The sequence below is a fragment of the Meriones unguiculatus genome, chromosome 6 (genome assembly GCF_030254825.1).
Source record: "Meriones unguiculatus strain TT.TT164.6M chromosome 6, Bangor_MerUng_6.1, whole genome shotgun sequence".
NCBI classification, from domain to species: domain Eukaryota; kingdom Metazoa; phylum Chordata; class Mammalia; order Rodentia; family Muridae; genus Meriones; species Meriones unguiculatus.
In genome coordinates this window covers 91,277,319-91,290,851 of record NC_083354.1, presented here as the reverse complement: position 1 = coordinate 91,290,851, position 13,533 = coordinate 91,277,319, and the positions used below count along the sequence as shown (strand labels likewise).

Below are 13,533 nucleotides of genomic sequence, written 5' to 3'. Positions count from 1 at the left end.
TTCTTCGGTCTAGATTAAAGTTTCCAGAATATCTGCCAGTCATTCACTCCTAAACGTTTGCATTTCTTTAGACCATTACTTTTGAAAATGAAAGATGGATCGCTAAAAGCGTTGGAAGTAGGAAAAGGATACCTCCTAGGATGTAACTGTGTAGCGAAAGTACAAAGGGATAACCTGGTCTCCTCTTCCTTGCTATTAGGAGGCATTATGTATTGGAGTATTCCATCATGCAGGCCTGTGTTTGATTAACTTAGGAACAGTAGTCATAAGTCACAGTGAGTAGAAATGAGTGTCATTTAAAGGATTAGCTCACAGCACAGTAAATAGGCCAGAATAAGAGAAATGAAGAGAAGAGAGCAACAGTGTCAGTTGTGGGGTGTTCAAGTATGCCACAGCTCTTTCAGTGCACACTCTGGTTTTCAAATTTTTTTTTGAGTTGGGCATGGTAGCAAGAGACAAAAGACTAAATTTAAGAAAGGTAAATTATTGTATAGTTGAGCATCTTTCGAATATATGCCCAGGGGTGGTATAGCTGGATCTTGAGGTAACACTATTCCTAATTTTCTGAGTAAGTGCCAGACTGATTTCCAAAGTGGTTGTAAAAGTTTGTCTTTCTTTCTTTCTTTCTTTCTTTCTTTCTTTCTTTCTTTCTTTCTTTCTTTCTTTCTTTCTATAATTTTTTTCTTTCTTTCTATAATTTTTTTCTTTCTATAATTTTTTTCTTTCTATAATTTTTCTTTCTTTCTATAATTTTTAATTTTATCAATTACAGTTTATTCCCTTTGTATTCTACCTGTAGCCCCCTCCCTCGTCCCCTTCCAGTCCCATCCTCCCTCCTTTTTCTCCACCCATGCCCCTCCCCCAGTATACTGATAGGGGAAGTCCTTCTCCCCTTCTATCTGATCCTAGTCTATCATGTCTCATCAGGAGTGGCTGCATTGTCTTCCTCCGTGGCCTGGCAAGGCTGTTCCCCTATCAGGGGGAGGTGATTAAAGAACCAGCCCCTGAGTTGATGTCAGTGACAGTCCCTGTTCTCCTTACTAGTGAACCCACTTGGACACTGAGCTGCCATGGCTATATTTGTGCCAGGGATCTAGGTTATCTCCATGATTGGTCCTTGGTTGGAGTATCGGTCTCAGATACCCCTGTGTCCAGATTACTTGGTTCTGCTACTCTCCTTGTGGAGCTCCTGCCCCTTCCATGTCTTTCTATCTCCTCCTCCTTTCACAACATTCCCACCATCAACTCCAGCATGTTTTGAAAGACAACTGACAATAAACTATGTTCATAGTAGCTTTATTCCAGCCAGAATCTGGAAACAACCTAGATGTACCTCAACTGAAGAATGGATACAGAAATTGTGGTACATTTACACAGTGGAACACTACTCAGCTATTAAAAACAAGGAAATCATGAAATTTGCAGGAAAATGGTAGGAACTAGAAAAAAAATCCTTGAGTGAGGTAACCCAGAAGCAGAAAGACTCACATGGTATATACTCACTTATAAGTGGTTATTAGACACGTAATATAGGATAAACATAGTAAAATATATAGTCCTAAAGAAGCTAAACAACAAGGAAGACCCTAGGGAAGATGCTCAATCCTTATTCAGAAGGGCAAATGTGATAGACATTAAGTTAGGGAACAGGACAGAAACCTACCACAGAGGGCCTCTGACAGACTCTACTGATTGATCAAGGTATCAAAGCAGAGGCTTAGACTCATACCCAAATTTTGGGCAGAGGGTGTGGAATCATGAATTTTAAAAGTCTAACTTTAAAACAATGAATTATCCTAGCCATGTATGAACTGAAGAGCTTTGTGGAGATGCTGTTGACTTATCTGTGATGCCGAGAGGCTTTTGCACAGGGTGTTTGGGTCTTTATTTCTTTGACTCGTTCCCCTTAATTCTGACTCGTTCTTTCCGGCAGGTGAACTATGATGGGGAACTGCACAAGCACCCTCAGCTGGAAGCTGATCTGTGTGCAGTGAGGGAGCTCTATGGACCACATGCAGTGTCTCTTAGGTAAACTGTATCAGCATATTACACTGATTTCATAAGCCACTGGAATTTTCTATTAGAGTAATGTAAAAGAAAATTCTTTTCTGGGATTATATTTGGAAATGTTTGGGGAATTCTATTGTGTCTCTCCTGGTGTAAAATGACAGCTTTTGGGCTTTTATACATATCATTTTAAAGTTCAGTTAGTTGTACTAAAGAAGTAATTCATTTTGAGAGTTAGTTCGAAAAAGTAGCAGTGTAACTAGCTAGGTATGACAGCATGCACTTGTGTTTTCAGCACTTGGAAAGATGAACCAGGAGGACTGCCTGTTTGAGGTCATTTGACGATAGCAAAGTCTTTTAGTCTGTAACTAATGAATATCTGACAGTAAATTTTCTATCTACTTTGTATTATACTCTTCAGAAGACCTCCATCCTTATTCTTTTTTCTATTTAGTGTAAGATGGCATTTGTGTCTTTACACTGGCATCTAGTAATTAGGATTATTTTAGAGTCTCGCTCATTGTACGTAGTGTTGCTTCTAAGTCTCCATGGATTTCTAGGCTCGTTTCACAGCTTGACCTCAATTCTAGCCCTAACTACCAAACCCCCTAGCTGACCACATTGCTCCAGAGCTCAGAGCACTTGAAGGAATCGCTCTTTTGTCGCAACATACTCCCTGCCCACCTCAATTCCAGTACTAACTACCAAAATTCCCAGCTGGACCAGGGTGCCCCAGGACCGGAAGCACTTGCACAGGTAGCTCTCCGGTCTGGGAGCACTTTCCTCACACCCCACTGTGAACGTCAGCTGCTTGAGCCCGCCTCAGATCTCTGCATGCACATCTCAGTGTGTCTTCTGTATGCCCAGCATTTGGCTTTTGCCTCTTGAGCGCATTTCTGCTGTTTTACTGACTAGACTGGGATTTGTGATAGATGTGGTGCTGTCTTCTGTTTACTTATTGTATCTTGCTCAGATTTTTTTTTTTTAATCAATATCTTGGAACTTAACATAGTGTGGGGATGTTACATAAAATAGAGAATTCCTGGTGGATCCTTGACTGTTTGTAGTAACAGCATCTGAAAGGGGGACGCCTTATCTAGTCATCAGTCATAACCTCTCCAGTGGACATACCCATAATTCGAGAATGTAAACATGCATTTTTACTTGGGAAGTCCACACAGCAGTAATTTACAATAGCCAAATATTTTATTTAGACTGTAGAAGTAACTACTCAATGCCACTTCTAGATTAAATAGTTGAGGATTGCGTCCCCAGAGCATCTCTCTTGAATTGGACCCATGTCAGGCTTACAATGGTGGGATTATACCTGGTAAATCAAATTTTTACAGACTTTAACATTTTTAGCCAAGTAGCTGTGATCATCCCACAGTTGGTTGGCTGGCATGATCCAGGTTAAGCGCTATGGACGTTTAGTGTCACTGGTGCATGAGGGTAGTATAGGAGCCACCAGGAAATTACCCAAAACCATGGCTTCTTTTCCCTACAGTAGTAGAACTTTTCATGGAAACTTAAAACTTTAACTTTAAATACAGCAGTCTCCCTACTAGAAGGCTCTGAACTATAAATGTGATTCAACCTAGAATTCAGCCTCCCACCTTCCCCGCAAAACACATATTGTTTCTTAGAGGATTGCCGTAGTAGATGCTTTTTTAGTAAACATTTCTCTAAAGCATACTTCCATTTTCTCTGAGCTGTCATATGATTATAAAAGTTTTGTTTTCTCACCAAGTATTTGTAAGCATTTATTTGGCAAGTCTGGTGATCCCTACTAGTATTTTCTGTTAATAACATTGTTATTGACAATTATGAGGTGCTGCAACTACATAAATACTGGAGTTTGAACCAAATGAAATACCTAAAAGTCATAAACAGCTTGAATTTTTTTCTCTTTGTCTGTTTCTCTTACAACATTTTGATCCCACTTAAATCTCAATACAAGCCACATTCTTGACTTGTCCATATTTTTTTTTCTAGCTCTAAAGGATGACTGGAGAGTACATAATCTCTAAAGGTCTCATGACATGAAGTGAACCACAGCAAAACTTGTTTGATTTACTTTAGGTAGATAAAAATGAATTTATAGTCCATATTTCAGTCCTGAGGCACAGTAGGAAATGGGTGGTGAGGCAGAAGGCCTTGGAATCTTCTGAGTCTATTGAAAGCAGACTGTTCTAATTACTTGTTCTTTTACTTAATTGAGGCTTATGAGAACTTAATGGAGTTTGAAGAGCAAAGCACCTTAATATGCACAATAGGCTATTTGGTGTCATTTTTTTTTTCTTTTTTATGTGACATCTAAAGGGAAAGGCAGCTAACCACATCTGAGTTCCTTTTAAGAGATAGAAATAGCTGATTGCCTAGGTTGAAGCAAATTTCTTTTAAGTGCAGCCTAAGCACAGATATAGAAAAAGCGATTGATAAGAGATTTATAACTAAAGTTGATAATGGAAGCTCAAGCCATCCTTATAGCAAAAGCAAAATAATGGCTTCATGGAACCATGCATGTCAGCCTTGGGGATGACTTTGAAGCAGAGTCTTGTGAATGGGAGGTGAGCTGAGATCCTGCAGGATAAATATCTCGTGGTCAGATTAAATGTATTTCATCTTGAATCATGTCACAGTATGCACTAGTGCATGCTTCTCATTGGAAATATAGTTCTCTAGTCATGTGTTCATAATAGTGCAGACAAATTCATTAGAAAACAATTTGAGATATAATTTGGGGAAAGGATGGTTTTGGTAGTCACCTTAGGAAATGTCAAATTTTGATCCCACATAACTGATCCTTTGTTTATGATGATGACACTTTTCATTTTTAAAATACGGCATTGTCTGAGGGAATGCTCAGCCTTATTGTAGCTAGCACCTGCCGCAGCCAGATGCTCTCAGGTTCTCGGGAGTCACATGCTTTGATCATCCTTTACTAACGGGCTGCTTTCTGATTGGATGTTTAGAGATCAGATCTGAGGATCTGGAAGTTGGAGGAAAAAATGGATAGCACTAGACTGATAACCACCAAACTGTTACCTCCTAAGAGATAAAAACAAATAAAAATCATAAAGCAAAGCAAGCAAGCAAACAAACAAACAAAAACCCCAAAAACCTCAGCATAACTCAGAATAGCCACTTATTTTCTTTTGGTCCTCTAACTTTCTCTATTTATATCATTCCTAGGAACTTCTTTATTTGTTTCTCTCTCTCTTTCTCTCTCTCTTTCTCTCTCTCCCCCTTCCCTTCCCTTCCCTTCCCTTCCCTTCCCTTCCCTTCCCTTCCCTTCCCTTCCCTTCCCTTCCCTTCCCTTCCCTTCCCTTCCCTTCCCTTCCCTTCCCTTCCCTTCCCTTCCCTTCCCTTCCCTTCCCTTCCCTTCCCTTCCCTTCCCTTCCCTTCCCTTCCCTTCCCTTCCCTTCCCTTCCCTTCCCTTCCCTTCCCTTCCCTTCCCTTCCCTTCCCTTCCCTTCCCTTCCCTTCCCTTCCCTTCCCTTCCCTTCCCTTCCCTTCCCTTCCCTTCCCTTCCCTTCCCTTCCCTTCCCTTCCCTTCCCTTCCCTTCCCTTCCCTTCCCTTCCCTTCCCTTCCCTTCCCTTCCCTTCCCTTCCCTTCCCTTCCCTTCCCTTCCCTTCCCTTCCCTTCCCTTCCCTTCCCTTCCCTTCCCTTCCCTTCCCTTCCCTTCCCTTCCCTTCCCTTCCCTTCCCTTCCCTTCCCTTCCCTTCCCTTCCCTTCCCTTCCCTTCCCTTCCCTTCCCTTCCCTTCCCTTCCCTTCCCTTCCCTTCCCTTCCCTTCCCTTCCCTTCCCTTCCCTTCCCTTCCCTTCCCTTCCCTTCCCTTCCCTTCCCTTCCCTTCCCTTCCCTTCCCTTCCCTTCCCTTCCCTTCCCTTCCCTTCCCTTCCCTTCCCTTCCCTTCCCTTCCCTTCCCTTCCCTTCCCTTCCCTTCCCTTCCCTTCCCTTCCCTTCCCTTCCCTTCCCTTCCCTTCCCTTCCCTTCCCTTCCCTTCCCTTCCCTTCCCTTCCCTTCCCTTCCCTTCCCTTCCCTTCCCTTCCCTTCCCTTCCCTTCCCTTCCCTTCCCTTCCCTTCCCTTCCCTTCCCTTCCCTTCCCTTCCCTTCCCTTCCCTTCCCTTCCCTTCCCTTCCCTTCCCTTCCCTTCCCTTCCCTTCCCTTCCCTTCCCTTCCCTTCCCTTCCCTTCCCTTCCCTTCCCTTCCCTTCCCTTCCCTTCCCTTCCCTTCCCTTCCCTTCCCTTCCCTTCCCTTCCCTTTTTTCTCTCCCTTTCCTGTCTTGTAACTAGGTTGCCTTTGCCTCCATGTTTGATACTTGGCATAGACACCCAGCAGTTCTCTCTGGTGAATCATTTATGTGCTGGACAATGAGTCTCTGTGTCTTCTTGGGCTTTGTCCTCCTTGGCACCTCAGTGACGACAATGGAATACCGCAGTGCTGTGCGGGGTGAGGTATAAATCATTAGCGTGGAGATGTGGAGGTCCTGAGACTGTTTCTTTACTACATAGCTGAGCCTGCATGGACGTCTCTCATTCAGCAAAGGGAGATCTCGACCTGCAGGGTTTGTAGCCTCCTGCCTAAGCATCCCAATGCTCAACACTCTGTCTGAGTTGAGGACATTAAAAAAAATGTGTCAATGAAAATCAGGGAAGTGATGAGAAGATGTCTACAGTGCAAAGAAACTGAAAGGGGAAATGTTTTCCAGACACACAAATGTAATTGAGATGCAAGCTTCAGTCGCTCAGATCCTTCTTGCTTGCCTCTTCAAAGCCTGGACTTTCTTCAAGCAAAACCAAGGGTTTTTTTAAAAGCTGACCACAAAGTCACAGTAAATTTTTGTTCCATTCCTCTTATGCACCATTGTTGTGTCTCACAAATGGTCGCATTTCTCTCTCATCTTCATCTAAAGTCTTTTCAGCTTGTCTTCTAGAGAGATTTATAGTTGCGTTGGATAACAGTCTTGGAAAAGCTTAAATCTTGCCAAGGCTTCTTCCCGATGGCTGAGTTTGCATATTTCTTGGCCCGTTCACAAACATATCTTCCACACGAGGCAGAAACACATGCTGAGATAGGCATGCAAGCCGTGGGGCTTCAGATGTCACAGGAAGGTGTGTGTTTCTTCCTAAGTAGCTTCTCAAAACATCACTGCCCCTTGGCTGAAAGTAGAAACAATTAAATAACAGTAAATATCTATTTCTCAACAACCTTTGGTAGGATTGTGTACATATAAATCCTTTTTATATAGTTAAAGCTTTTTGATAGTTAATAAGAGAAAGTTAGGTATCTAAGTGTTTTTGTAATAAGCATCTTCACAGATAACTTTGATCAAGCTATTATAGCTATTGTAACACTGTAATTAACAAACAGGAGTCTATAGAGAAAGAAAAGCCAGTATAGTCTAATATTCAATATAGTATACATATTAAATATATAAATATATATTTGTGTTTCTCATGGCATTTCTTTTTTAGAGGGAGATTATTTCTTTATACTTTATAGTCCATCACTGAAGGATTCCAGAACAGGAATGCAAGGCAGGAATGGAGAGGCAGGAGCTGATGCCAAAGCTGTGGGAGAATGCTATTCTCTGTCTTGCTCCACTTGACTTGTCATGAGCCAGCCTTCCTTCCTTCCTTCCTTCCTTCCTTCCTTCCTTCCTTCCTTCCTTCCTTCCTTCCTTCCTTCCTTCCTTCCTTCCTTCCTTCCTTTTCCCCCTCCCTCCCTTCCTCTCTCCCCCTTTTTTTTTCCAAACAAGATCTCTCTGTGTATCCTTCACTGTCGTGGAACTTGCTCTGTAGACCATGCTGGCCTGGAATTTACAGAGATCTGCCTGCTTCTGCCTCCGGAGTTCTGGGATTAAAGGTGTGTGCCACCATCATGGGCTTTTCCTAATTAGTGTTGTTATACACAGGAAGATGAATAGACTGGATTCTCACAGAGTCTTCACAAAGTTATAATATTAACAATAAACATGTCATCCTCTTTTAACATACTGATGATTAGGTTTAGGTTGTGGGCTTACTGGAATATATCATTAGTCTTCTACATTTTTACTGAAAGCTGCAGTTGTCCTTGAGCTCATCATGTAGCTCAGACTGGCTTTGAACTCTTCATTCTCCTACTTCCACCTCCTAACTGCTTCTACTACAGACACACATAATAGCTTCTGGCATAGTATGAGATTTTTCAATAATTATAAGTATGTAAGAATCACATGGTTTTCAACTTATGTTTACTTAAAGAGAAGCTTTTTTACTTTTATGTTTTCCTTTTTTATTATTATCATTTACTACAATTTATTCAATTTGTATCCTAGCTGTGGCCTCCTCTTCATCTCCTCCCAATTCCACCCTCCCTCCCTCTTCTCCCCCATGCCCCTCCCTTAGCCCACTGTTAGGGGAGGTCCTCCTCCCCTTCTATTTGACCCTAGCCTATCAGGTCTTGTCAGGACTGGCTGCATTGTCTTCCCCTGTGGCCTGGTAGGGTTATACTCCCCCCCCCCGTCCCAGGGGGAGGTGACCTGAGGGCCAGCCACTGAGATCATGCCAGAGAGAGTCCTTGTACCCCTTACTAGAGAACCCACTTGGAGACTGAGTGTATGGGCTACATATGAGCAGGGTTTTTGGTTCTCTCCATGCGTAGTCCTTCTCTTCAGGGCCCCCAAAGTTCAGTTTTTATGGTTCTATTGTTCTCCTTTTAGATCTACTGTCTCCTCCAGGTCTTTCTATCTCCCCTTTCTTTCATATGATTCCCTCTACTCTGCCCAAATTTTGGCTGAGTCTCAGCCTCTGCTTCGATACCTCTATCAGTAGAGTCAGAGGCCGGCTGTATTTATTCATTTTACACCCTAGTTGTAGGTCCCCGCCCTCCATTCCCCCCAGCTTCACTCTCCCTTCCTGCTTCCACCCCCCCCCGTCCCCTGCTCCTCAGAGTAGGGTAGCTCCCCCACCCCATATCAAGTGAGATAGCCCTGACCCCATGGGAAAGTGATCGAAAATCAGACAACAAAAATGAGGGTTGATATCAGACTTGGGGAGAGCAGGGGCAGGAAGACAGAGGACTTACAAAGATAAGAGAAACCTTGGGTAGGGACTTCTCTCTAACATTCTGGAGACCTACAACAGGGTAGGATATGAGGGGATTCTAGCTGAGACTCCTAGTAACAGGGTTCATAGAGACTGAAGAGGACACCCTCTAACTAGACTCAATTCTTTTTTTTTATTGTTTATTATTATTAGTTACATTTTATTAACTCTGTATCCCAGCTGTATCCCGCTCCCTTATTCCCTCCCGATCCCACCCTCCCTCCCTCAGCTTCTCCCTGCCCTTTTCCATGTCCACGGTTTGGGGAGGACCTCCTCCCCTTTTGTCTGGCCCTGTTTTATCAGGTATCTTCAGGGCTGGCTGCGAAGTCCTCCTCTGTGGCCTAGCAGAACTGCTCTTCCCTTGGGGGGTGGGGAGTCAAAGAGCCTGCCATTGAGTTCCTGTCAGAGATAGTCCCTGTTCCCCTTACTATGGGAAACCAATTGTTTATTGAGCTACTACAAGCTTCGTCCGAGTAAAGGTTCTAGGTTATATCCATACATTGTCCTTGGTTGGAGAAACAGTTTCAGAAAAAAAACCCTGTGCCCAGATATAGTTGGTCCTTGTGGGGCTCCTATCCTTTCCCTGTCATACTAACTCCCTTTCTGCCGAAGGTTTGGTTATGAGTCTTAGTATCTATTTTAAAACGCTGCTTGGTAGGGTCTTTCAGATGCCTTCTGTGGTATACTCCTGTCATATGTCCAATGCACATCTCATTTGTCTTTCTAAGTGAGAATTGATCATCTTACCTTGTGTCTGCTTTCTTGTTTATCTCCTTTAGGTGTATAGACTTCATTATGTTTATCATATCTTATAGGTCTATATAAGCGAGTATATACCATGTTTGTCTTTCTCCTTCTGGGATACTTCACTTAGAATGATCTTTTCTAGATCCCACCATTTGCCTGCAAATTTCATGATTTCCTAATTTTTGATTGCTGAGTAGTATTCCATTGTGCACTCACAAAAACTTTGATACAAAATTTACTCTGCTTGTAAGATGTGCAGGGACAAATATAAAGCAGAGATTGAGGGAATGGCTAATCATTGCCTGGCTGAAGCTTAGACTCACCCAGTGGGAGAGAGCCAGCCCTTGACATGATTAATGATACTCTGCTATGCTTGCAAATCAGAGCCTTGTATAGCTGTCCTTTGAGTGGCTCCACCCAGTAGCTGATGGAAACATATGCAGAGACCCACAATCAAACATTTGGTGGAGCACAGGGAGTCTTGTGGAAGAGAATGTCTGTATCTATGGGCAGGGAAGGATAGAAGGACCCAAAGGTGACAGGAGCTCCACAAGAAGATCAATAGAGCCAACCAACCAGGGCCTAGGGGGGCCAGTGGAGATTGAAATACTATCTGAGGCCATGTATGGACTAGACCTAGGCCCCCTACACAGATGTAGCCTGTGGGTAGGTTGTTCCTCATATGGACCCCTTAGTAAGGGGAATGTGGCCTGAGTGTGATAAAGAGAAACTCTTTAAGAAACCAAAAGTCAGACTATGGGTGGCTAACGAGGAATGTTATGTAGCAGAGATTCCCAGATGTGACATGCCAGAGTAAAACAACCACATCAGATTGTTTCTCTGTTATGTCCTTCATCTCAAAACTAAGGAAAAAAAATCAATTTAGTGTGGTCTTTTCACAGCAAATAAATGGAGGCTGTACATGAAATTGTTTTGTCATAAGCTTAAACCCCACATCCAGAACACAGTTGCAGTTCAAATTGCTTTCATACATCAGTAGTCAACTTGATACTGCATTTCTGTTGTTGAGACCTGTGGAAAGTTATTCAGGTACAGAAGAGCTTTTGATAACTAGGTCACTCCATCTGGACAAACTGTAATCTTGCTTTGTGTCTCTCAGTAGGAAACATGAAATTACTGGCGTTATGTAAAAAAGCCATCACTACTGAGATGAGTTTGCATATGGCACAGTGCCATTTGTGAACTCCGAGTTATGCCATAGAAACAAAAACCAGTGTAACCATTTCCAGATCTCTGCCTGTTCAGCACTGCTCATTGCCTTCTTAAGGCTGTGTCCTCATGCTCTGCCATGATGAGGCAAACTGCCTGTAACCCTGTATCTCATTTCCTCGAAAAACAAAATCGATGTCAGAAATAGGGAAGAAACTGAGTTTTGACTAAAACCAAATCTTTAAGAAATCATACATGAAATATTAATACTTTTAATGTTCACAATAAATAGTTTTAAAATTAGGCATGCCTCATGGTGATCATTTCTTGTCGAGAATCTAATGTGGATTAGGATTTTGTGTACATCTGAGTCTTTCTTCTCTGACTCTTAAGTACAGTCTCAAGCTAAGACAAACTCAGATATCCTACTGAGGCAATTGTAAAGAGAAGAAAAAGAGGAGGTGAGGCAATGAAGAAGAAATGGGAAGTAGTAACCTTGATAAATGGGCTGTTGTGATTACAAATCATTCTAACCCTTTAAATCACAGTTAAGTAAATGTCAAGAGTCTCAAGTAAGTCATTTGATGCATTTTATTTCAAAATCACACAAAAAATTATTGTTATGAGAAGACAGATATGCAGGCATTTCTTTCTGAGGAAACAGTTTGTTCGTACTTATGATGCAAAAGAAACAAATGCATCTAAGTATTTTATTTATTTCACAGTTGCTGCACTCTAATTACAACCATTTAAAGGTAGATTTTGAAGAACAACACAGAAAATACTAATATTGAAGAAGAGAAATAAGAAAAAAATCCTTTATATACCACACATGAAGATTAGAGTGAGGTTGAATCAAACATAATGATGTCTGTTGTCTTAGTTACGGTTTCTGTTGTTGTAAAGAAACAATATGAACATAAAGCCAGTGGGGGAGGAAAAGGTTTATTTGGTGTACATCCACAGCACATGTCAGGACGGGAACTCAAACAGGGCAGGATCCGGGAGACAGGAACTGCTGCAGAGGCCATGGAGGAGTACTGCTTGCTGGATTGCTACTGTTAGCTTGTTCAGTCTGCTTTCTTATAGAACCCAGGACCACCAACCCAGGAATGGCCCCACACACAATGGGCTGGGCCCTCCCCCGTCAATCACTAAGAAAATGCCCTACAGCTCATGGAGTCATTTTCTCAATTTTCAGATAACTCCAGTTTGTGTGTCAAGTTAACAGACTAGCCAGCACATCTGGCCAGGTGTGGTGACTCATACCTGTAACCTCACGCTCAGGAAGCTGAATCAGGAGAACCACGAGTATGGGTCAGACAGTGAGACCCTGCCTCTTAAGGAAAATGCTATCTGATGATGTTAAGAGTTAATTTTGTACATTTTTTTCCTATTTTTAATATGTAATAGTATTACCTTCCCGATCAATACTTAGGTATGTAATTTTATGAAATGTGTAACTATTTTAATAAAACGAGCTTAAAATGAACACTACATTTATTGTACATTCTTTCAAGCCTGTGAGGGTGAGTTAGAGTAAGTCTTCTAAACATAATTATTGAACATTATAAAAAAAAACATGAACACTAAGATGATTTAAGAAAAATAGAAATGAGACAATCAAAAAAGTAGAAAGAATGTTTATTTTTCATTGTTTAATGCATTTGATTGTGTGTGCCTGTGTAGGGGCATATGCTTATGAGCATTTGCCTGTGTAAGTCTAAGGGTCACTTTGGACCTAATGATTCTTTCCTTCAACCACAACGTGGTCCTAGAAATCAAACTCAAGTCAGGCTTGGTAGCAAGGATCTTTATTCACTGAGCTATGTTGCTGGCCCAAGAAAATTTTTGACATTAACATACTATAGTGTTGAATTATTTCTAATATTTCCTCTTTACATATTAATCCTGATAAGATTTAGATACATGCCTTGTTGTTGTTTTATGATTAAGTCTTTTCAATAGAATGATTGCTGTCAAGGCCCTTCCTTGCCTTGAAACTTCTCTTGAACATATTTGATTATCTCGCATTTGTTCCTCTCCTATTGCTGTGATAGAATACTGTGACCAGGGCAACTTTTAGAAGAGACTGTTTGGGCTTAGTGTTCCAGAGGGTTAGAGCTCATGCTGTGAACTAGAGGCAGCACGCTGCAGAAGCTGACACTTCACATCTCGATCTACAAGCAGGAGACAGAGAGAGCTAATTTGAAATCACCTTAAGCACTCAGAGTCCACCTCCAGTGACGTACTTCTTCCAACAAGGCCACACCCCCTAAGCCTTCCCAAGCAGCATCACCAACTAGGAACAAAGTGTTCCAATTCCTTGGACCAATGGTTCTGAACCTTCCTGATGCTGTGACCCTTTCTTACAGTTCCTCATGTCGTGGTGACCCCAAATCATAAAATTATTTTTTGTTGCTACTTTATATCTTTGATTTTATACTTATATGAATCATATCGTAAATATTTGTGTTTTCAATCGTCTTAGGCAACCCCCATGAAAGGGTTGTTCA

The 13,533-nt window shown here is 41.9% G+C and overlaps 1 protein-coding gene across 1 annotated transcript in view; it reads left to right on the top strand.

Annotated features, from left to right (window-relative positions):
- Positions 1-13,533, top strand: part of Parp8 (poly(ADP-ribose) polymerase family member 8) — a 176,012-nt gene that overhangs the window by 99,220 nt on the left and 63,259 nt on the right. The window contains exon 8 of the mRNA XM_060385735.1: positions 1,934-2,028. Coding sequence (XP_060241718.1) covers positions 1,934-2,028 — 95 coding nt within the window. The remainder of the gene's footprint in view (positions 1-1,933; positions 2,029-13,533) is intronic.